The sequence below is a fragment of the Phocoena sinus genome, chromosome 8 (genome assembly GCF_008692025.1).
Source record: "Phocoena sinus isolate mPhoSin1 chromosome 8, mPhoSin1.pri, whole genome shotgun sequence".
NCBI classification, from domain to species: Eukaryota; Metazoa; Chordata; class Mammalia; order Artiodactyla; family Phocoenidae; genus Phocoena; species Phocoena sinus.
The window spans coordinates 108,634,565-108,657,396 of record NC_045770.1 but is presented as its reverse complement, the minus strand read 5'-3'; the positions used below and the strand labels follow the sequence as shown (position 1 = coordinate 108,657,396).

The following is a 22,832-nucleotide window of genomic DNA, read 5'->3' as shown; positions in this document are numbered from 1 at the left end:
TGGCCGAGGCCTGGGTGTCACCCCTGCTAGCTGCGGTGTGAACTAGCTGCCTGCGGTGGCCTGGATTCCGCGTTCCTGGTGAGGCCCTGCATGGGGGTGGCCTTAGGGGTGATCAGAACGGGCCCTGTTTCCTCTCTGGGTCCCTGGGCTAGGCCGCAGCATGGCCTGAACCCTGGATTCCAGGGCTGCAGCCCGGGGCGAGGGAGCGCGCTCTGGCCGTCCAGCAGGCGAGGCGCCAGCAGGGAAAGGGCGCCGGCCTCCTGGGCCCCGGGCCGAGGTACGTGCGGCCCGTCCAGGGGAGACTGGGATCTGCCCTGCGCTTCCGGGCAGAAATAACCAGCCAGGCCATCGACCATCGGCAGGAATAGGTAGGGGCGCCTCTCCCAGGAGAGCTGCCGCACGGCGGGCCCGGGCAGTCGGGAGGTTGGCACGAGCGCGCAACCTGAGGCACGCCCCGCTGCCCGGCTCCCGGGACCCACGAGGGCGTGGCCGGCCGCTCTAGCCCAGGACCGGAAGTGCCCGGGAACAGCGCCGCACGCGTCGATGCACTTCCGGTCCTCGCGGCTTCCGGCAAGCGGCGCTGCGGCCCCGGGAACGCGGCGCTGGCCGTTAGCCCTCGAGCATTCTGGGAGTCGTAGTTCGGCCTCCCAGCCTCCCTCCTGGCCTTAGTCAATTTCCGGTCTCTTCGCGAGACAGCGCCGTTTCCGGGAGGGAAGACAGCGAATGCGGAGAGACCACACTCCCGACAGGCCTCGGGAGTAGCGGCCCAGTGACTTATGGGAAATGTAGTTCTTCAGGCGCGGAAGCCGCGGCCCTCAGCCGGCAGAGGACTCAGTTTCCCAGAGGGCCGAGCGCGGCGCAAGATGGAGGCAGCCAGGCCGCGGTGAGCCGGTAGGTTTGTGGTGGGGAGGACGGCGCTGCTGGGCGGTCGGGCTTCGGGAGGCTGCTGTCCGCAGTCTGCTGCGCCGAGCAGGGAGGCCCTCGTGAGGCCCGGACCCTTGGCCCATCCACCCGAGTTGGCCCCAGAACTTATGCTCCCGACACGGAGAACCTGTTGGGCACGGGCCGAGGCCCTGGGCGCGTGGAGTGGAGAAACAGGGGAGCGAGACAACCAGCAAAGAAGCCAGTGTTCTCTGGGACCTGGCCTGCCCGGATTCCGGCCCTGAGAAAACCCCGCTTCCGAGCCCCCCAGGCCCTCTGCCTGTACTCATTTCTGCCCTGCGCTGAGCTCGGGAAGTTCTCAGAGAACTCAGAGATGCAGACCTCGCATTCCCTGTCTTGGGGCGCGATCCCCGTCTCCCCACGGCGTGTCCCACTCACCACGGGCGTTCCCGCGATTCCAGGGGACGGGGTTGCAAATTTAGGAAGCCGGAGTCCGGTTTGAACTCCAGCTTTGCCTGCAACGTACTGTATGACGGGCAAATCTTTCCCCGCTCCGGTCCTGCCAGCTCTGAAACAGACACCATTGGCGTTTACTTCGTGTCCCCTTTCCTGGAGTTGTGCCTTCATTTTGGGAGTCACGCGAGGCCCAGAGGAATGGAGATCTTGCCTGTGTCTGACCTGGTGCCGGGCACTCGGAGACACTCCTGGTCTGCCTGGCTTGGTCCTCGGTGGGTGCACGAGCAAGGGGTCACCCTGGGCCAGGGAGGCTTGGTGGGAAGAGGGAGTTGGTGGACGATGGCTGTGCGGAGCGTGAGACTGGGCTGCCCTCTGAGCCTGGAAACAAGCTTCAGGGTGCCCGGTGACAGTGGAACACTAACCAGGTGTTGGCAGCACTTCTCTGCTCAGCTGGGAAAGTGAGGGATGTGCGGAGGAGCATAGGACAAATGCCCCAGGAGCTGTGGGGCTGGCCTCTGTGGAGCAAGGCCGCTCCGGCTTCCTGAGCGCTTGACCCGCAGATGCCAAGCACGTGTCTGCAGACTCCTCTGGAGCTCAGGGCGTCTCACAGCGGTCAGGAGCACACGTCCTCCCCACGGAGGAGGCAGGCGCCCCGGCCTTTGTGGAGTCCCCGCCGCCTGCCGCGCAGCGAGCTTGGCTGAGAGAGGGAGTGCAGAGCAGAGGTCGCTCTCGGCCCTGGGTTCAAGCCCTGGCTGGCTGCTTACTACCAGAACCCCCGCCCCCGCCCCCCCTGCAGCAGACCTCCTAGTGGCTTTAGTCAGACTGGCTGGAAAGGATTGAATGAGGTGACACGTCAGAAGGACCAGCTCCTGGGCTTGGCTGTGTCAGGGGCTCTTGTAAACCCAGGCCCACTCCCGGGGTGGTGGCTCCACTCCAGCACGTCTGCCGTCTGGTCTGAGGGCTGCCTCTCCCTTCCTGCTCTCAGCCAGCCACTGAGCCACTGAGCAGAGCCGTGCCTGGCGGGGGCCGTTGCAACCAAGAACCTTCAGCGCTCGGCCCACCAGCCGTCCAGCACAGGCGCCCAGCAGCCAGGGAGGTAAGAGGAGGGCTTTCGGGGCGGGGGACCTGGCCGTTCCTCCTTGGACACAGCTCTTGCTGCTGACCCTTCCCCGGGGTGGTGGGTCTGCAGGAGGGACTTGTTCTGAGCTTGTGTTGTCTCCAGTGACCGACTCCCTGGGTTGCTTTGGTGCAGGTGTGGCGTGGCTGGGGGACGCATGGCTGAGGCAGGGGACGGCCAGCACTCCGTTGGCTCCGGGGGTGCCGCTCTGTCTCCCGACCCCGTCTGCCTCAGCGACTCGGACTCCGACCTCAGCCTGCTCGATGATGCTGAAGTGGAAGCTCTGTCTCCAGGGGGGCTGCCCGGGGAGGCCCCAGGGGATTCGGGCCCCGATGAGCCCCCCTCGCCCCCAAGGAGCTTCGCCACAGCGGCGGTGCAGCCCTTCCACCTGAGAGGCACGAGCCCCACCTTCTCCCAGCGCAGCCACGACATCTTCGGCGGCCTGGAGCGGGCAGCCAGGCGGGCTCCGCCCTCTGCGGCCCCAGCCAGCCCTGGCGACAGTGGGGGCTTCCGGCAGCCGCTGCCACTCTTCAGCCAGCCTCCAGCCAGGGTCCCGAGCAGGGCCACTCAGAATCCCGCTCCCCTGAGGGTGCCCCCCGTTCCTGACTACATGGCCCACCCCGAGCGCTGGACCAAGTACAGCCTGGAGGGTGTGCCTGAGGCCAGCAAACAAAGCAACCGGGCCGCCGCCCTGGCCTTCCTGGGCCCCCAGAGCCTGGCCGCCCCCAGTGGCTACGTGCCCTCCTTCAACCAGGACCCCTCTAGCTGTGGGGAGGGCCGGCTCATCTTCTCCAAACCGGTCCGAACCGGCGAGGCCCGGCTTGAGAAGAGGAGGGTCCCGAGGAAGGCAGGGGAGCCAGGTGGGAGCCCCCGCGGGATCCCGGGGGCGGCGGGGGGCGAGGGCCCCGTGGAGCTGGCCCACCTGGCCAGGCCCGGGAGCCCGGAGGCCGAGGAGTGGAGCAGACCCCGGGGGCACCTGCAGGAGGTGGGTGCACCTGAGGGGGAGGCCCTCGCGGGGTCTGGGGCCAGCGCCCTGCCAGGGGAGACGGTGGGCTTCCACAGCAGCAGGAAGCGGAGCAGGGACCACTTCCGGAGCAAGGGCAGCCCCGAGGCCCCAGGCGCGGAGGTCTGAGCGGGGAGACCGCCTGGCCGCCTGCCTGCCCTGGCTGAGCTGGAGGGACGGCCACCACTGTCCTCCCGGGGTGGCTTCAGGGGCGGAGCAGGCCCGGGGCCCAACCCCAGGGAAGGGAGCCAGCGGGCTGCCTGTCGGTGGCACCAGCGGCCAGGGCAGAGACCTTGCTGAGGGTGTGGGCCAGGGGTTGGCGGAAACCCTGACTCACCCCGTGCCCCGGGGGACAGTAAAGGCTCTGGGTGTTCCTGAGTCTCCGTGTCTCTCTGTCAGCCCCCCTCCGCCCGGGACTGTGGCCAGGGCCCTCTCTTCTCTCCAGACACCCCATCGCCGTCCCCACATGGGAGCCTCCCAGCTTGGCGTCAGCGGCTCTGAAGGTTTCTACATCAAGCCTGTGTTCCTCAGTGGCACGTCTTCCCAGCCTAGCTGAGGTGACCCCCTCCTCAGTCCAGAGCAAGAGGTGGAGACCCCAGACCCGTCCGGAGGCGGGCTCACAGCCGTTGGTGTGCAGCCCCTGCTTCCAGCATGTGCCTGTAGACCCCAGGAAGCGACCAGCTGAGCGGGCGCCGTCTCCAGCCCTGGCCAAGCTCACCCTTGACTCTGTCCTACTCAGGCTGTGTGACGACGACCGGTGCCCGGGACGGTGTCGCCAGGACTGCTGAGCTGCTGTGCAGGGCGATGAGGAGGGTCCCCAGAGGGTGCTGGGGAGGTAGCCGGGAGTGGGCGTGGCTTTCCTGTGACCGCTCTTGGGGTTGGCCAGCCCATCGTGTTGCTGAGCCCCGGGCCTGGCCCTGCCCCTGCTGCCCCTACCCCAGGGCTCCAGGTCCCTAAGGGAAGGAGAGACTGGCCTGGCTGGCCACGCAGCTGGGGCAAGCTCAGGGGCCCAGACCCCATCCCTGCAGGGCAGGAAGTCCCTCTCCCCCCGCAGTGCTTTACTGACCGCCTGACACCTCCCAGACACCCCCCAGGGTCCACTCTCATGTGGGGCTGCAGCCCAAGGTGTGGGTGTACTTTCCAGGCTCCATTTAAGATAAAGCAGCTTTGGGGGCGGGTCCTCTTGGGGAGGTGACCCGCAGCCACTGCCCAGGCTGGACAGCCCGGCACTCACTGTGCGAGCTGTCGGGGATGTGCGGTGGCCGCCCACAGACACAGTCTTGGGTCTTAAAGGACAGAAATTCCAAGTGCAAGCGTTTCAGAAAAAGACCAGTCTCTTGGTGGGTGACACAGGTTGGGCACGGACTCCAAGGCAGCTAGCTGCCCACCTAACGGGAGGTGCCCCGCACAGGGCGCTCAACAAGTGTCTGGCTGGTTGGTTCTGGTCGGGGTCCTGAGGGCTCTGCCTGTCAGGGTGCCCACGACACACTGCTGCACCCCAGGCCCAGGACATCCAGGGGAGGTGCCGGGCAGGGCAGCGAGTCGTTCCTTTTGGCAAAGCCCTGCGCCACATCCTGCTGGCGGGCTCCACTGGAGGTGGGGGCAGGCCGGCGCACCCATGGGGCCTGGGGCTCTGGGAGAGGTGGGCCCTGCATGCAGATGGTCCAAGTGGCTCAGGTGTTCGAGGGCAGCCGGCCGGCCTCTGGGTGTTCCCTGCTGCCCAGGCCCCCTCCGTGGTCAGCAGAGGCCTGTGGGTTCCCACCACTGAAGTTCGGGAGTCTGGTGGGGGAAGGGAGGCCCCTCCTCAGCTGCTGGGCGCCCAGTGGGGCAGCCTGGGGAGGGAGAGGTGGCCCTGGCCGGCGGGGGGTGTGGGCAGCAGCCCAGTGGGGCCAGGCAGAGGCTCGGAAGTCTGGGTGGCCATGCCCTCACACCCTGGCTGGGTCGGTGGGCTTCATCAGAGGGCCCCTACCCACCCTGAAGACTGTGGTCAGCCAAAGGCCATCAGAGACGTAGGCCGGGCCCCTCCCAGGACAGGTGGGAAGCGGAGGCCCAGGTCAGCGGGCTGGCGGTGGGTTGCTCCCGCCCACCCAGGACGTGTGGGGACAGCCACACCTACTCCAGTAGCTGTTCCTGCGGGCCAGCATGTCGGCCATGGAGGAGAGGAGTGCCAAGCAGTAGTCGACCTGCAGAAGGGAGGCATGCTGGGAGCTCCCGGGCCACGCCGTGCCCGCCTCCCCTGCCCACCGGCGCCCGCACTGCTCTGTGACCCTCCTCTGGTGGCTGCCTCTCGGAGGAGGCGGGGGGTGGGGGAGCAGGCCCTCCGGCACCGTGATGTGGCGAGTAGACAGTGAGGGGTCTTAAATGCAGGACCCCCCTGGGGAGAGTTGCAGGGTCTCCCCCTCAGGGAAGGGTGGGTACAAGTACGAAGCCCCAGGCCCTCCCTGCCCTGCCCCTGCCCTGACTGCTGAGCCCCGCGGCCAGGCCCCTGCCCCGGGAGAGAAGGGCGCCCTGGTGTGCCTGCCTACCTGAGACTCCAGACGCTCGACCCGCTTCTCCTGCTCTCTCAGGCCCCCGAGGTACTTGGCTACGAAGTCCACCCTGGGATAGGAGCAGGCAGGCCGCAGGCCGCTGAGCGCGGGGCGGGGCGGGCTCCCAGATTGGGAAACCTTCCCATCCTCCCCCATCCTGTGGCCCAGGCCCTTTGGGTGGGTTTGGGGGTCACTGAGCCTCTGTGGGCGCCTGAGTTCAGGGTGCTCTGGCCCTTCGGGCCTGGGTGCAGACCTCTGCTGCACCCTCCCTGCAGGCACAGGGCTGGGGCGGGGTTCTGTCCAGCAGTGGTGGGCGGGGCTGTCCCCACCCCCCACCCGCAGGCAGGACCAGGCACTTGGGTCTGAGGGAGGGCTGGGGACCCCAGAGCAGAGAACACCATGAGTATTGGCCCCATCCCCCAAATGCAGGGCAGGCAAGGCACCAGCAGAGCTCTGTCCAGGGTCGGGAGGGAGGCCGTGTGCTGGACCGGGCCACATCCCTGCCCCTCTCAGCCTGTTTCCCCAGCTCAGACCCTGTGACGTGAGAGCCCACGCCAGCTGTAAGGCAGCCTGACGCCCAACAGTGATCCTGGTAAAGACCTCACAGCCCCCAGTCCCATGGCGTGAGATCCGGCCCCTGGCTAGCTCCGCCGGCGCCTCTACTTACCAGCACCCTGCAGGGGAGGCGGCCAGCGCTCCAGGCTGGGCCCTTGCCCCTGTAAGCCGCCCTGTGGGCTCAGCACCCCAGGCCGCCTGCCACGCCCACCCAGGTGGGTGGGGCGGGCCGGGCGGGTCCCGTACCTGTGGGCCGTCTTCCGCGGCAGCTCCTCCCCGCTGTCCTTCCTCCGCCTCTCCAGCTCGCTCAGGAAGTTCTCCTTCTGCACCGCCTCCCAGGTGACCATCTTCTGGTCCAGGGGCTCCGGCAGGTCCCTCTCTGGAAAGGCCAGGCAGCCTCAGGGGCAGAGCCAGGCAGGAGGAGCCCTCCCTGTGGTGCGCCAGCCTGCAGGGTCACTGCAGACGGGGCCAGAGCGCGCTGCCCCTCCCCAGGCCCAGGGAACCCCCCCCCGCCCCCCCCTCGGTCCGGGCAGCTGAGTCCAGCCCAAGCCTCACCCAGGCGCGCCCCGTTCTGCTGGGCCTCCTTCCGGAAGAAGCTCTTGAGCACCCCGTTCAGGTGGCTGAGGAGGATGAAGGGCGGGTCCAGGGCGGGGCGCTCGTGGTACTCCAGTATGAGGTGGTAGCGCTGGAACTTCCAGAAAATGTCTGCGTTGCCCTGCACCACCTGGAACGTGTAGCTGCGGACGCGTGTGGGCGGCGGTGGGCACATGGCCCGGCTCCCTGCGCTGTTCCCGGAGTCCCAAGGGCTCCCCCCGCCTCGCCGTCCCCTCCTCCTGTGACTTCTCTCCACTCCTCTGGGGTCTTCCACTGCCCCGTCTGCTGCAGCCTTCGCAGACCCGGGCCCTACTCCCTGGGGGGCGGCGGCCTGGGAAAGCATCGCCACTCCACCCACACGCACGCACCTGCCCTGCCCTGCACCGCCTCCTAGGTGCCCTGACCTCCAAGCCCAACCCGAAGGGGAGCCACAGTTTTGGGTGACACCCCATTTCCAGGCCCCTCTCGGGGGCAGAGAGGTGAATGCAGCTTGAAGTAAGGAGGGCCAGGCAGGTCTGGGCCAGAGATGCTGGAACTAAGGGCCCCTCGACATGGACGGAGCAAGGAGGCAGGGCGGGCACCTGAGCATGGCGATGAGCGACTTCATTAGCAGCACGTTGGTGACCAGCAGGAAGGTGACCGGCCAGCTGGCGTCGAGGTTGGGGCAGGAGGGCGAGTCCTCCAGCAGCGGGGGGTGCACGGAGCAGTTCACGCAGGCTTCTGAAAGGGGAGTGGGCTCAGTGCAGCCGGTGCGGGGCTGAGCTGCAAATGCCCTTGGGTATCGAGAGCTCTGTCCCGCAGTCGAGGCCACCCTGGGACAGAGGGCCCTGGTTAGGTGGCCAACTCTTGTGGTTTCCTGGGGATCACCTGGGCTTCGGCGCTGAGTTCCTGTCGTGGGACACTCCAGTCCTGGGTGGCTGGCCTAGCGGTGCTAGCCCCGCTTCCCCACTGCTGCTGAACCGAGCTCACAGCCAGACCGCAGGCTTTGGAGGCAGCGCCGAGGCCGTGTGGAGGACCCCGGTTTCTGCTGGTTGCTTCATGGGTCACCCCCAAGCACCACCACCACCGCCAAAGGCTCTGCTCAGAGCCAGTGTGGGGAGAGCTGGCCTCGGCAAGGGGAGGTGGAGTCTTTCCTGCAGGACTTCTCAGGGCCTTTATGGCTCTACTGCCTATCACAGGACTCTGAGCTGGGGGGCAGGTCTGCACCATTTCCAAAGCCTATGGAGGCAGGACACCCTTGACACGGATCACTGTGGGCATGGAGACAAGCCAGCCTGAAAAGTGCCCTCTGGGTGGGGCAGCCCCTCCCCTGCCTGCCTCTACCCCTGCAGGGCCAGCCTGGACCCCCACCCCATCCCAGGAGATGGGAGGAAGGTGCGGAGGAAGGGGGGGGAGTGCGCCTGCCCATCAAGAGGGCTTGTGGCTCCAGGTGGTGACCTCCACAGGCCGTGCGCGTGCGTGCATGTACGTGGACGCGGACACACGCCTGCACGTAGGCCTGTGTTTCTGTGACTGCACCTCCCAGTCTTCATGCTGTGACTGAGTCTGGGGGGCACTGGGGGCCTCTGGCTCTGTGTGTGCCTGTGTCCCCGCCTCCCTGCTTGCGTGTCAGGCTGGCAGGGCCTGTTTCCGTGTCCGCGTGTCTCCCTCACGGGGGCGAGTCCCTCCTGAGTGAGTTACTGTGATGGGGGTTGGTGCGTCCCCGCGTGAGTTCCCTCCCCACCCGCAGATCTGCCTGGCGCTAATGGGTGACCCTCCTCCCTCCCTCCCTCCGGCACCCCGAGAGGTGGGCCAGGGCCAGGCCTGGAAAGCCTGTCTGTGAAGCTGTAAACCTGTCTGATGGAAGCGGCTCCGTGGTCACGAGACCCCTGCGTCTCCCCCATAACTCTCAAAGGCGCCACCAGTCTAGGCTGGGAAATGAGTTGTCCTTGTCTCTGACCTCCTACAGCCCAGAGACGGAGCTCTGCCCTGGACGCTCAGCCCCCAGCTCCCGCGGGCGCATGTGGGGCAGGGAGGGCAGGGCGGCCACCGGGGAGCCCCGCGGGCTGCCTTCCCTCTCGGCCGTAAGTGAGGGAATTACTCTTGGCTGCACCACCGTGGGCTCACAGGGAGGGGCCGGGGGTGGCGGGGGCGGGTGAAGAGAGACAGGGAGGGAGACAGCGACCTGCAGGACCCTCCGTGCCGGCCCAGGCCCGGCCCTGGTCACGGACTTTCCACTGTGGAACTCGGCCTGGCAGCCACAGCAGCACCTCAGGCTGGACCCCCGGGAGTCTACACTCCCTCCGTCCTGCTCAGGTGGCCCCAGGCTCCTAGGGACCCGGAACCACGACAGAGCTCCCTTGAACCAGTGTGTGGCTGTGGGGGCAGGAGTGACCCCCCACCCCTGCCTGGCCCTGGGGGCGCCCACCTCACTCCCCTCCTTCCGAGGGGCCCCGTGGGACTGGGGCAGTGCTGGGGGTCATGGTAGCACCTGCCAGCAGAGCCACATGGTGTGGGCGGTGCGGGCGGGGAGGGCTGGAGGGCGGGCGGGACCTCGTTAAACTAATGGCCTGGAAACTGGTGCCCACGGATGAGCAAACACCGGACTCAGTGCCGGGGGCTGGGGGACTAAGAAAACAGCCGAGGAAATGAGCCTGCAGAACACCCTAATTAGGAGGCAACTCCCATGACGGCCCAGCCCCACCGCCGCCCCATCCTGGAGGCCTGTTTGCTTCGGTCACGTCCTCATCCCATTGACAAATATTTACCAGGTCGTGGAGCGCTGACCTTGCGTCATTAGCTGCAGTGGCCGCGGTCAGGCCTCAGGGACAGTGTGCCCGTGATCGCCCGGTGGGCCCCAGGTGGCCTCAGTCTGACACCAGCCTGAGCGAATGATCCCTCCGCCCCCCTCCTCGCGCCAGGAGTGCCCGGCAGGGCGGGTGCCCTGGGCCCTCACACTGGGCCCTGACTGCTGGCCCACCTTGCTTGAGGGGCTGGTCCCCCCCATCCCCCTCACTGAGTCCCAGCCATCCCAGAGCCTGCACAGGCATCCCCGCCGCCAGCCCAGGTCTCCCTGAGCCCCCATGGCTGAGCCACTCTGCCCCCCCGCGCTGTGCTGACTTGTGGGAAGTTCTCAGAGCCTCCACCAGCCCCAGTGCCCCCAACCCCCCGTACAGGGGCCGCCCTGGAGACACCCCTCAGACAGATCACACACACCCGGCCGGAGATCCGGCACACACGCTGGGTGGGTCCCCAGAAGCACAGATGCGGCTTCCTAGCTAAGGGCCTTTCCAGCAGGTGGGCCCGGGGCTGGGTGCGGGGCCGGGTGGATGGGGGCTGACAGGAGACCTGATGCCCACTGGGGACATGCCGGGGGTGCGGGCCAGCTGGAGGGCCCAGACCCCAGGTGACCTGTAGTGCCTACCCATGCCCGCTCCCAGCAAGCCTCCCGCCACCCCACCCAGCCTGCTGTCTCTCCCTGCAGCCCCGTCTCCACCTCCAGCCCGAGGCCCGAGTTTGGGGCCTCCGCAGCTGACACACATCAGCCCGGAGCTGTCCCCTGCCGGACGTGGCCCTGTGTGGGTGGACAGGGCCCGGGGGGCCAGCCTCGGGGACCCCCCGCTCTCAGCCACTCCAGGCCGGGGTCTCCTGTGACCCTCAAACACCCCTCTCAAGGGCCACGTGTCCAAGCTCTTACAAAAGGAACGTTCATAACTGGACTCGGTTCGGCTGCACCTTGGGGTGGGGGTCCCACGTAGAGTGGGCACAGAGGACCCCCCACGCCCACCCCCAGGCTGCGTGCTGACCGTCGATCTCATCCAGTGGGATCTGCCCGAAGATCTGTAGGTACGGCCGGTAGAGCACACGGCGGAAGATCCACTCCAGGCGCCCATCGTGGGGGTGCAGCAGCGCCTGGCTGGTCACGCCGTAGGCCACAAGCCCCGTGCTCAGGAGGAAGAGGAGGAAGGAGACGTCCTTCATCTCCACGGCGGGTAGGCGAGTGGGGAGAGAAGCATCCGTCCTCCCAGGGGCGGGGGCTCACCGTCCGCTCCACGATGATGATCCTGGGGCCCAGCTGCTCGTGGAGGACAGAGACGTGGAGGAGCCGCAGCATGAAGACCGTGAAGCCGATGGCAAGGATCGTGCGGCCGGCCTCAGACAGAGGGCAGCGTCGTGGCAGGGCGGGGGCAAGGCAGGCTGGACGGCTGCTGGTGCCCATAGAGGGCAGGGGCTTCCCCCAGGACACACAGCACGGGACATACAAACACAGGGTTTCTGGAGCCTGAGCAGACCCATCCTGAAGCAGCCCGGCCCACCAGCCCACCAGGGCTGCCCCTGCCAGGCCTCTGGGACCCACAGACCTGCAGGTGACACCGACGACGAACGGGAAGATGGCCACCATGGCACACTTGTTCTAGTGGTTCTCCACGTAGAGAGTGCACTTCTTCCCCAGGTGCGTGTCCTCATCTGTGAAGAAGCCCTGGCAGGGGGCAGACGGCCCAGTGACGGCTACCTGGGCCCCCACCTAGCTGGGGACAGCCCCGCCATGGCCAGGCTGTGACCGTCAGGGATCGGGGCTCCATCTGGAGCTGGGACGGGGCTCGGTGGTCTGGGCCCACCGCTGACCTGCCAGATCTCCTCCAGCACCAGTGTGAAGACCCAGAAGTAGAGGGTGACCTCAGCCCCCGACAGCCCCTGGGGAGGGGACCTGGAGTCCACCAGCAGGACGTGGGTGAACAGGAAGAGGAATGCAAAGTACGTTACCACGTTCCCCAGGACCACGGTCACGGGCGCCCCCCAGAACTTCCGCCAGCGCGTGAACAAGGAGGCGGCCCGTGGGCCTCGGCCGCTCTGAGTTCTTGGCACCTTGGCCAGCTGCTCCGCCCGGCACCACGAAGGAGACCACAGCCAGTGGTGAGATGGGTGGCCAGAGCCCCGAGCTGGCCGCCGCCCACCGGGGCCCAGCCTCCGCAGGGCCCTCACCGACTGCCCGGGCCACAGAGCAGCCTCTTCTCCGTGTCCAGACTGTCCAGCCCCTGCAGGTCCTCTGGGCCCGTCCTTAGAGGGGCCTCCTCACTGGGAGCACAGGGGGCCCTCAGGGACGTGGGAAGGGCACCCACAGGCCCTCCACTTGGTCTCAGGCACCCAGCCAGCAGAGGAAGTGCTGGACATACTGCGAAGGGACATGGGTGGGGGGCGTGCCTATGGGGGCCCACACGGATGCTGGATGCAGCGGGGGCTGGCGCCGGGGACATGCCGCCACCAGCCCCAGTGAAGCCCAAGGCCCCCCAGCCGCTCTGTCCTGACAGACCTGAAGGTGATGAGGTTGGTGTACACGAGGGCCGGGCAGAGGAAGGCACCCAGCAGCCGCAGGATGGGCGTGCCCGAGGCCATGTCCCCCCACCAGATCTCGGTCAGGAAGGCCTGAAATAAAGGCACGGTTGCCCCCCCCCCCCACCCGCCCCCCCCTCCACACCTCTGCCCTGCTGTGCCCGCAGCAGGCCTGCCCTTCCAGGTTCAGCGGGAGCACCACCCCTCCCAGCCCTGGCTCCTAGAGTTCCCTGGAGCCTCCATCCTGCTGGGGAAGGAAGACCCTCCGACGGGGGAGGCCCGGCTCGGGGGTCCAGGAGGGCTGAGCTGAGGAAGCGGGGTTTCTTCCGAGACCGGAGGTAGAGAAAGGGCTGGACGTGGGGGGAGTGGCCAGCTGAGGGAGCCCCCCACCCCCATGGCCAGGACACAGGCTGGGGGAGGCATGTGAGGGGGGTCGGCTGGGCCACCTCCTGTCTGCCCAGCCCCTCGCCCCACAGCCCTCCCCGGGGCTCACCTGCACCCCGTCGTGGGCAGAGAAGGCCTCGGTGTCGGCCTCGGTGGCCACAGGTGCAGACACATGGCCCTGCTGTATGAGCGGCTCCGGTGCACCAGCTGTTACGGTAGCACTCGGAGAAGAGGTCTGCCCAAGGGCGCGGCCGCTGCCACGATGCCCAGGCTCGGCCCGCCTGCCCTCCTCCTTTGGCCGGCCCTCTGCCCTGTGCCTGCCTCCCGGGGGGCTGGTGAAGCCCAGGAGAGGCCTGCCACGCGGAGGCTGCCCATCCTGGCCCGGCCTGCCTGTCGGGATCGTGGGGGCCTCCCTCTCCCCGAGTGTCTCTGCCTGCCTGGCCGCAAGGCCCAGCTGGCCCGAGCCTTGGAGCTGCGTCCTCGTCAGCCATGTACCCGTCTGTCCCCATTAGGATTTTAGGGGGAGCCCAGTGGCCCCGAGGAGCACGGGGTCACTGCAGCCCCACTGCCTCGGCTGCTCACCCAGGGCCAGCTGCTCGTACTTGGCCTCACGCAGGGTGCGGCCCACCTCGGCCCCCGTCTCCAGCTGGGACACCTCTTTGAGGATCTTGCAGGCGGCCAGAGCGACTGCCACGCCCTCCTGGGAGGCCAGGTCGGAGGATGCAGCTGCCTCCCCGCCCCTCCCCAGGGACCCGGCCCCTCCCCGGAGTCCTCACCGTGGCCCAGAAGTAGGTAGCCATCTCGTGGCGGTTCTGCAGCGCCGCCCACAGGAACAGGTCTCTCCCGGGGTTCTCGCTCCTCTGGTTCAGGTCCAGCAGCCCCTTCTGGCCCGTGGGCTGCCAGACCGGGCCCTGCTCCTGGAGGACGGGGGTGTCAGCCCACAGCCGCGGCCCCGCCGGCGCCCCCTCCTGCCGCCCGCTCACAGCTCACCGCCTGGTAGAACCCACGGCAGGCGTCGTGCAGGAAGTCCCTGAACACCCGCGACACCTCGTGCAGGGAGAAGGCGGGCGGCTCCCGGGCCTGCTGGGCGCCCAGCCCGGCCCACGTCAGCCGGCCTTCCTCGTGCTTGCGCTGCAGCAGGAAGAAGAGCAGGCTCTTGGGGGGCACCGAGCGGTAGAGCTGCTGCAGCCGCCCGTACGTCACAAGTCCGCCGCGTCAGCGCCACTGTCCACGAAGAGGCGTACGAACTCAGGCTTGCTGCTCACCAGCGCGTCCATCATCACCTCCTCCAGGTCGTGGGACTGGGCAGAGAGCGAGAGGGAGCCGGTGGGGCGGGCGTGGGGACCCTCGGCAAGGCCCCCGCCTGTCCCACTGCGCCGGGTGGCCCACACCCGCCGCAGTTCAGCCCATCCTGCCTTGGGGGGCAGACGAGTGAGGCAGCAGCGGGAGGTGCCCCGGTTGCCCCCGGCCCGCGCAGCCACAGCTGGGCCAGGATGGACCCGGACACCACCTGCCCCAGCCCTCCACGCGTCCCCGCCCGGATCTGGCCACAGTCTGGCGGCACCTTCCACTGCACGTCCCTGTTGAAGATCTCGCCCCTGGCGATGTCCGCGCGGTCCCAGGCCACGGGCAGCTTCAGCTCATCCGGGTAGTCCTGCGCCTCCTGGCTGCGGCTCTTGTGGGCTGCACGCGGAGGAGGGGAGGGGGGGGAGGGCGAACCTAGGCGCCGGCAGAGCCGCTGGGCACAGGGTCCCTCAAGGTGACTCTCCTAGACGCACAGCCGTGGGACTGGTGCTCTGGTTCGCTCCACACCCTCTAGATTCACAAGACATCCCAAGACCCCCAGGAGCCAATGCTGGGAGCGCCAGGACCCCAAGGGGACCCCAGGGGTGAACGGAAGAGCAGGGAGCCGGCGGCCTGTCTGGAGGAGACTCCCCTCCCTCGAGGGTGTCCCGGCCCCCTGACCCGCACAGCCCCTCCCTGCCTGGGCCTGTGTCCCCCACCAGCGGTCAGCCCCTCCACAGGTGTTTATGTCCAAGAAGAAGCACATCAGGTGACAGCCAGAAAGTGGAAACAACCCGAGTGTCCATCAACAGAGGCACAGAGAAACAAAATGTGGAATATTACTCCACCCGAAAAAGGAGTGAAGCCCGACACAGGCTACAACGTGGACAACCCCCAAAACGTCGTGCTCAGCGAAGGAAAGACGCCAGTGGCCACACAGTGTGTGATCCCATGGAAATGCCACAAGTAGGCAAATCCCTAGACACGGCAGATTCGGGCTTGCGGGGGGCTGGGGGAAATCGGGGTGACTAGCAGGGCTCTTCTGGGTGGTGGAAACGTTCTGGAATCAGTACTAACGGTGCACAGCCTTATGAAGACGCTACGGCTCCCTGAATTAATTGAACACTTTAGTTTTTTAAATTGTGATAAAATATAGTAACATAAAACTTGCCAAAGGCAGGACTTTCTACGGATTTGCACGGAGGCCTTGCACGGAGGCCTTGCACGGAGGCCTTGGTAGGCTCTGTATTCCTCCAGTTTTGTTACACGCGCTGCCCCCGCCGAAGCGAGCAGTGACCGGTGCACACGCCCACACGCTAGCACGCTCGCTCACACGCCCACACGCCCACACGCCCACACACACAGCAGAGTGCAGCCGTGCCAGGGGTCCCTCCCGGCCACTGACAGCCCCCAGGCAGCGGCCTTGCCCCTGGAGGCCGAGACCCAGGACGGGGCAGGGCCGGGAGCCGCCCCTTACCAGGCTGGCCAGCCATCTGCCTCTGCCCGGTGCCCTCCGCAGGCCTCCCAGCGGGCGCGGCCAGGCCTCACCTTTCACCAGCGCCTTGAGGATGGACAAAGGCCCCGAGCTGGCGCCTCGGGCCGGGCACGTGGTATACGACCCCACATCCCCCCCGTGAGAATGCCAGCCCTCTGCCCGCTGGGCCCAGGGCAGCCACACCCACAGACTGAGGCTCCGCCCCCAGGCGTGAGGGCCTGAAGCAGGGGTGAGCTCGGGAAGGTGGGGTAGCTTTGCAGCCAGAGGGGCCGGGCATGGGCACTGCAGGGGGCGGGGTCCGGGGCAGGGACCAGCGCTTGGCCCTCCTGACTGCGGTCTTGGCCGGTGCATACCAGTTCTGTCCAGTGCACGATGTCCTCCCAGGAGAAGTTCTCACTGGGAAACTTCTCTCTAAACTGCTTCTCGGCCACCTGGGGCACCAGGAGGTGGGGCTGGTTCATCAGGGCAGCAAGCATGTCGGCGATGCCCCCCGAGCCCGCCAGGATCAGCCACGGGCCGGCGTGCTCCACGGCCCTGGAAATCCTGTGAGGCGGGCAGGGAGGGCCAGCAGGCCGAGTCAACTCCAGGTCCATCCCTGCCCTGGCGGGGGGCCCCGGCCCCCACCTGCCGCCCCTGCCTACCTCCAGGGTGCTGGGGTCACTGTTGACCAGCAGACAGAGGACGGGGATCTCGATGCTGCTGGAGCAGGCGCAGCACGAGGGCCACCCAGGTGCCCGGGCGAGCAGAGGGCCTGGGACCCTCCCCATGGGGTGACCACCACGGCCTCAGACCATCAACTTGCCACATTTTCTGGGCAAGCTCCAGCCAAGAGGCTTTTTCTAGAGAAGTGCGGGCTCCAGGCTGCCCCGTCACCCGGGGAAAGGATGCCAGCTCCGCACCTCACTATGCGATGTGGCCGCTTCGTGGCTATTTAAACCTCAAGTTGAATATTCAGTCCCTGGCTGCACCAGCCACGTTCCGAGGGCCTGGCATCTCCCTGCATCAGGGCAGAAAGCTCTATCGACCACCAGGTCATCCGAGGCCCGCGGAGCACGTCGAAGAGGTAAAGGAGGGGCGCTGGTCAGATTTTTCCCCAAACAAACCAGAAATGAGACTTCTGAAGGTGAAACCTCAGAGAAGCCTGGACCTGCTGGGTAGGCTGTGTGGGAGGAGCCCGGCAAACTGCTGGGAGGACTCCAGGCAGGCGGGATCGTCCCCCCCACCCCACCCCCAGCAGGGGCCCCTCTAACTCCTAAGGCGCCCCCTGAATGAATGTGGGGGATGCTCGGGTTGCGTGGGCTGCCAGGCGTCAGGAGCACAGAGCTCAGCGCTGCACCCACGTGGTGATGGTTTAAACACAGCTTCAGTTGTGTTTTCATTCAAGGGTGCTCAGTTGGCAGACGCTTCACGTTGCTTACATGTATTGTAGGCAATTATACATATCTTGTTTATAAATGTTAGTCATGCACTAGCGTCAGCAAATCCAGCTTTCGAACCCGCCACTGGCCGCAGCGGTGCCCAGGCCTCGGACAACACTGCCCCCTGGTGGCACCTGACGTCGGGCCAGTGGCGGGAAATGGGCTTCTTGAAACTTGGAAATCTCTTTTTCTTTCCAAAGCTCGGAGCCCACCCACGACCAGAGCCTCTAGCCAGGGGACCCCCACTGGAAATCGACCTACAGCCACTCCCCACAGCTGTGTCCCCTGCCGCCGTGGCTGGCAGCCCCCCCCACCCAGGTCTTCCCAGTGGCCTGAGTCTCACCACTCTGGCATGCTTTGTGCCTTCAGCCGGGAATGCCCTTCCCTGCCCGTCCTGGTGGTCCTTCCAGCCCCGTCCACACGCTGTGACCACCCCCATCCCGTGTTCCCTGGCAGCCTCCCTGGGCACCCAGACAGGCCTCACCCCCGTCGCCGGTCCTTTGCTCCGAGATGTGCTTCTCCAGCCTCAGCCGCAGCTCTGCGGGCTCGCTGACCTTCCCAGGGGTGCCCGGGTCCACCAGGATGAAGTGGGAGTGGTTGTTTTCCGGGGGCAGAGGGGGCCCTGGTTGCCACCATCGTCCATGGGGTAGTGGACAGGGCTGTCCTCCTGGGTCCCCCATGCACATCAATGAGGCCAGGGCAAGGCTTCTGTCCAGGGCCCCCGCCCTCCAGATGGAGGGAGGGCTGGCTGCTGTTTCGGGGGGCCCAGAAGCAGGCACAGGGAGGGGACCCTGTAGACAGAGCCCAGCGCTGTGGGGAGCTTCTCTCACAGGGCTGCCTGGGCCTCCTTTGGACCTGCCTCAGACCCCTCCCCCAGGGTGGGAGCAGAGGCCACTTGCCCAGTGTCACCCAAACTTGCGGGGCGGTGGCCAAGCCAGGCATTTGGGCACCGATTTGGGTGGGATCCTTGGAGCCCAGGTCCCCATGCCAGGTTTGTATGGGCCGGGAGTCTGGCAGCCCCTCCCCATGCCGTTCCCTGGGCGATGCTGCCACCTGCTGGCCACATGCTGGGCACGCGGCTCCCAGCTCCCCCTCTGGCCCCTCCCCTTCACCCCCCTCCCGCTTCCTGCCTTCCCCCCTTCTGCCCTCCCCCTCCCCTGGCTCTGAGTCGCTTCACCGCCTCAGTCGTTCAGAGCAGCCTCGCTCCCCCCACCACGCCCAGGCCCGTGAGCCCCCGAGGTCAGGGGCTGGTCTGTCCACTGCTGGCCTGTCCACTGTGGGGAGACTCAGTCACAGGTGGAGGGCTGTGGTCAGCTGCGAGGCTGCCTTGGTGGCCTCCATAAGGCATGCCCTCCTGCCCTGGGGGGTGGCCGATATTCGGGGGCCTCCCAGGCCCACCGTGTCCCAAGGCCACAGTGGCCCGAGCCCGACACTCACCTGGGCGTCGTCCAGAAGTGACAGTGCAGTACGCGGCCCAGTGAGGCAATGCTGATGGCCACCACGTGGGCCTTGGTGGACGTGCTGGCCAGTGAGTGGTCACACACAGCCTGTCTGACGTACCGGGCAAGGCCCACACGGAGTGCACTGGTCAGGATCCAGGCACCTGCAGACCCGGGAGTCACTGCGCCCAGCGGCCCCAGGGCTCCCTCCTGCCTTTGGGGCATCTGCTGGGAGCTGGCCCCCCCAGACGCCATCTGGACAGAACAGGCCACGACTCTGTCCCGTGGCCTGTGCTGGGCCAGAACCCAGGAAGGTCTTTCCAGATTACAAAGCCCTCAGCCCAGTGGGTGCACAGACCGGGCTTTTTGTCTTTTCTACAATCAATCATTTCCGGGGTGAAGGAGACCAGAGACACCACGTCCTTGACTGGGTTTTCTGAAGGCCCAGCCGGCCTGAAAATAAAGCCCAGAAGTTTGATTCTGACCCGACTGGCCAGATTCCTCCCCCGAGGGAAGCAGAGGGGGCGAAGGGGGCCTGCCCACGGGCAGCGGGCTGTGGAAGCTGGCGCTGCCCCCGGGCGTCTCGCTGAGGCCTGTGGGCCCCACGGGGTGGCTGGACCCTCCTGGGGAAGAGGCCCCTCTGCTGCGTCCCCGGGGCTGCTCCCACTGCCACCGTGGCACTGTCGGGGAAGGGTGGCCGTGGGGTTAGCGGGCTGCGGGGCCGAAGCCCTGGCCCGGGGCCTCACGTGTGCTCTGAGCCGCCTTCACCAGCCCCTTTCACAGGACGTCCCTCAGCCACGGCTTCAGGGCAAAGGGCCGCTCCTCGCCCACCAGCGACATGAGTGTGTTGGGCACGGGGGTACTGAGTATGGGGCTGCTGGGTAAGGGGGCCCCGGGCACAGGGGAGGGCTGGGCTCCACGGATTGGGGGGCGGCAGGGTCACAGCCAGAGGCCAGGGGGCTCCCGCAGGCCCCGTCTTGACCTGCTGTGTGACCTGGGCGTCCCCATCCCCTCGGGAGAGGCTGAGGCCGGAGATAGGAGGGTTCTGGACACGCTGTGCCTGGGGATAGGAGGCAGGAGCCAGAGGGCGCTGCCAGCTCCACAGCTGTCTCCGCCTGGGGCTCTGAACAGCCCCCGGGCACCCGCCACCCCCACTGTAGGAGAGCGGGCGCCAGGGCTCAGTGTTGCGGGGAGGACGTGGGGTGCGGGCAGCCTCTCACCTGGCCTCGCTTCTTCCCAGACCCTCCAAATTCGATCTCACCCTGGCACAGGCCCGGCCCCTGTTGGTCGCCAGCACCCCCGTGGCTGCCAGGACGGGAGCCCCCGGCACCCTGCATGGGCCCTGTCTGCAGGGACAGAGCCCACTCCTGAGGGCGTGAGAGGCAAGCGCTTCCCCCTTTCTGCCAGAGGCCGGGGCCGCCTTTGCCAGGGGAGCCCCTCTCCCCAGACGCCGCTCTGGTGGAAATGGGGGGCCACCAAGAGGGTGTCTGCCCTGGTGCCCTTCCCACCGGCCGGCCCTCCTGAAGCCCCACCATGTGGGCTCCATCTCCCCCTTCCCCAGCCCCGCCTCCTGGCCCAACGCCCACCCCGCAGTATGCTCCCACTTGCCCCTCCATGGGAGTAGCCGGCCGGCCACGCCCCTCGCCACTTCTGCAGAGGCTTTGGCAGGGGGTGCCTGGAAACCCCAAAAGGCTCAGTGGAAGTCTTGCAGCCCACCCGCCCCACACCCCTGTCAGCCCGGGACACGGATGGGACTCTGGGTGTGCCTGGTGCCCAGGCAGAAAGCAGGTGGAAGGCAAGCAGGTGAGGCCTGTGTACACAGCTCAGGTGCAGGGGGACCTGGGGGGCTGGGCGGGAACCAGGTGGGCCCAGGAGGCCCAGGGAGGGAAGGCTGTAGCCGTCCCTCGCCCCTCCCACCACCCAGGGACCTTCCCACCAAGCCCTCACCCCTGGCCCAGCGCTGCCCACGTGCCTGGCGGGGTTGGCACATTAGCAGAAACTCGGGAGCCATGCCAGGGTCCCAGGAGAGGCCCGAGTGACAAGGACCTGGGTCCCATCAACCTGCCTGACAGCAAGCACCCCCAGCGCCTCCCGGACCCACTGCCGACGGCTGCCAGCCAGGGCCCAGCCCGGCCCCCCACCACCTGCCCACGGCTCCGCATGGCCCCCACTGCCTGTCTCCAGTGGCTCCTCTACGGGCTCAGCGGGGAGAGCACGCCCGCCGTGCCCCGCCCTTCCAGAGCCTGGGGCCAGAGCACGGGAGGGGCAAAGATCTTCTCAGAGCCGGTGGGACCCTAGGTCCCAGGAGACCTGAGAGGCCCACCCTGTGAAGCTCCGTCTCCTTGGTCGCCCCGTCCATCACGGGTGTCGGCCGCGCCCCGTTCGGCTGGGGTATTTTCTCAGCTTCTCCAGGGTCAGCCCCACCCCCCGGATGGAGGGGGCCCTTTGGGAGAGGAGAATGAATCTCTCGGTAAAATGCTTTCCTACAGCGGCTCCGGTTCTCAAGGCCGGGCCAGCCCTTTGTTTCTTGGAGAGGGGCCACCTGGGTACACAGGAGGGGCCGGTGGAGGGGCACCTGCAGGCATGACATGGTCCTCCCACTGTGTCCCCCAAAATCATGTGTCCAAGCCCTAGTTCCTGGTGCCTGTGAATGCGCCTTTTGTAGAAATGAGCTCTTTGCGGATGTGATCAGTTTAAGACGAGGTCGTTAGGATGGGCCCTCATCCAGTGGCCTGAGTGTCCTTACAAGAAGAGGGAAGAAGCCCAGCGAAGATGGAGGCAGAGAGTGGGGGGATGCGGCCGCAGCCCAGGGACGCCTGGACACCCAGAAGCTGGAAGAGGCGGGCAGGACCCTCCGCTGGAGCCGCTGGAGGGAGCTCGGTGGTGCCGCACCTTGATTTGGGATTCTGGCCTCCAGGGCAGCGAATCAGTTCCCGTTGCTCTCGGCCGCCCATCTGTGGGACTTTGTCCCAGCTGCCCAGGCCGCTCATACAGCCCGTATCTTGTCCCTTCCCCTGTGCCCACACCCAGGCCCTGTCCCCAGACACTAGCCTCCAGTATTAAAAACCCATAATCACCAGCTTGGAAAGGCCATATTCAAATCCCACCCCTCTGCGCTCCCTGCTCTGGGGTGGGAAGCAGGAGGGTTTGCATCCGCCCCCGCCCCCCAGGGCTGGGCCTGTTGCTGTTGGTACGAAGAGCCTCTGAGGCCCGGCTCTGCCAAGACACGGAGGGGAGTGGGGAGACCTGCATGCGACCACACAGCCGGGGGGAGGCTAGACCTGGCCTGGGCTTGGGCACCGGCCAACGCTCACCCCGTCGGCACTGCCACCCTCTGGGTTATAACCGCAGGGGTGTCCCAGGGCGGCTGTAACGAGCGACCACCAACCGGGCACCTTAAAACAATGGGCGTTGATTCTCTCGTGGTTCTGGAGGCCAGAAATCCCAAAACAAGGTGTCGCAGGGCCAAGCTCCCTCCGGAGGCTCGAGGGGAGGGTCCTTCCTGCCTCTGGCAGCTCTGGGGGCTCCAGGTGTCCCTGGGCTTGTGGCCGCAGCCCTCCAGCCTCTGCCTCCGTCTCCAAGTCCCTGTCCAAGCCTCCCTCTCCTTATAAAGACACCGGTCATTGCATGAGGTCCTCCCTACTCCGCTATGACCTCATCGTAACTAACTGCTTTGGCAAAGACCCTCTTTCCAAATAAGGTCACGTTCTGAGGTTCTGGGTGGATATGAATTTGGGGGGACACTCTTCAACCCCAAAGCATGGGCAGCGACATGGGATGTGTTCGCATCATGCGGGGAGGGGGGCGCTGAGCAGGGGCCTGGGGCCTGGCACCCCTCCCGCCGCTGGACGCACCCCCGGCCCGGGCTGTGTGCGGGGACTGGGCAGCACTGCTATGCTCATAGGCCGAGAGCCTCGGGTTTGCTCCACCAGGGAGGGGGACCTGGAGGGGGCGGCGGGGGGGAGGGTGCTGTGGGGCTCCCCGACCCCTAGCCCACGTCGCCCTTTCCTCACTGACAAGGCAGGGGTCTTCACCGTCCCCGGGGCCACGACCTGCACCCCTCACCCCAGACCCTGAAGGCCCGGGCCCAACCCCTGGCTTCCCAGCCACGGGGGTCCAAGGGGGCATTGGGGTCCTGTGCTGAGAGCTGGGGGGGACACTGGGCCAGACGCCAGGCAAATGGGGCCACCAAGCGGGAAGGACATGCAAAGGGCGCATTTATATGAACAGCCGTCCTGGTCTTTGACGGCCCTGTTCCCAGAAGGGGCGGGGGGAGTGTGGGTCTGGGCAGCTGGGGGGCCTGCGTCACCCCCCGCTGGAATCCCGCCCCCCCCCCCCCACGGCCGACAGGGAGAACAGAGGCAGGA

The 22,832-nt window shown here is 67.0% G+C and overlaps 2 protein-coding genes across 3 annotated transcripts; one reads left to right on the top strand and one right to left on the bottom strand.

The window, feature by feature from the left end:
* Positions 1-708: 708 nt before the first annotated feature.
* On the top strand, positions 709-3,836 carry TSSC4 (tumor suppressing subtransferable candidate 4). Of its 2 annotated transcripts, XM_032641024.1 has the most exons (4): positions 709-891; positions 1,449-1,610; positions 2,324-2,434; positions 2,591-3,836. In XM_032641024.1, exon 4 carries the CDS (start codon positions 2,613-2,615, stop codon positions 3,585-3,587), a length of 975 nt encoding a protein of 324 aa, XP_032496915.1. In that variant the 5' UTR covers positions 709-891; positions 1,449-1,610; positions 2,324-2,434; positions 2,591-2,612; the 3' UTR covers positions 3,588-3,836. The 2 variants fall into 2 exon arrangements, with proteins under 2 accessions (XP_032496915.1, XP_032496916.1); XM_032641025.1 differs by lacking the exon at positions 1,449-1,610.
* Positions 3,837-4,774: 938 nt separating this feature from the next.
* Positions 4,775-19,802, bottom strand: TRPM5 (transient receptor potential cation channel subfamily M member 5). Its single transcript, XM_032641234.1, is given in 30 exon segments — positions 4,775-5,237; positions 5,569-5,641; positions 5,984-6,056; positions 6,788-6,920; positions 7,097-7,278; positions 7,717-7,855; positions 10,921-11,095; positions 11,157-11,267; positions 11,439-11,594; positions 11,741-12,003; positions 12,102-12,190; positions 12,426-12,538; positions 12,939-12,986; positions 12,989-13,038; positions 13,041-13,064; positions 13,412-13,529; positions 13,582-13,746; positions 13,820-14,034; positions 14,037-14,130; positions 14,394-14,512; positions 15,662-15,706; positions 15,931-16,151; positions 16,233-16,308; positions 17,505-17,633; positions 17,636-17,693; positions 18,464-18,486; positions 18,489-18,629; positions 19,212-19,342; positions 19,386-19,525; positions 19,686-19,802. Coding segments are annotated over 30 exon segments (3,882 nt in total). The 3' UTR covers positions 4,775-4,776.
* Positions 19,803-22,832: the final 3,030 nt, after the last annotated feature.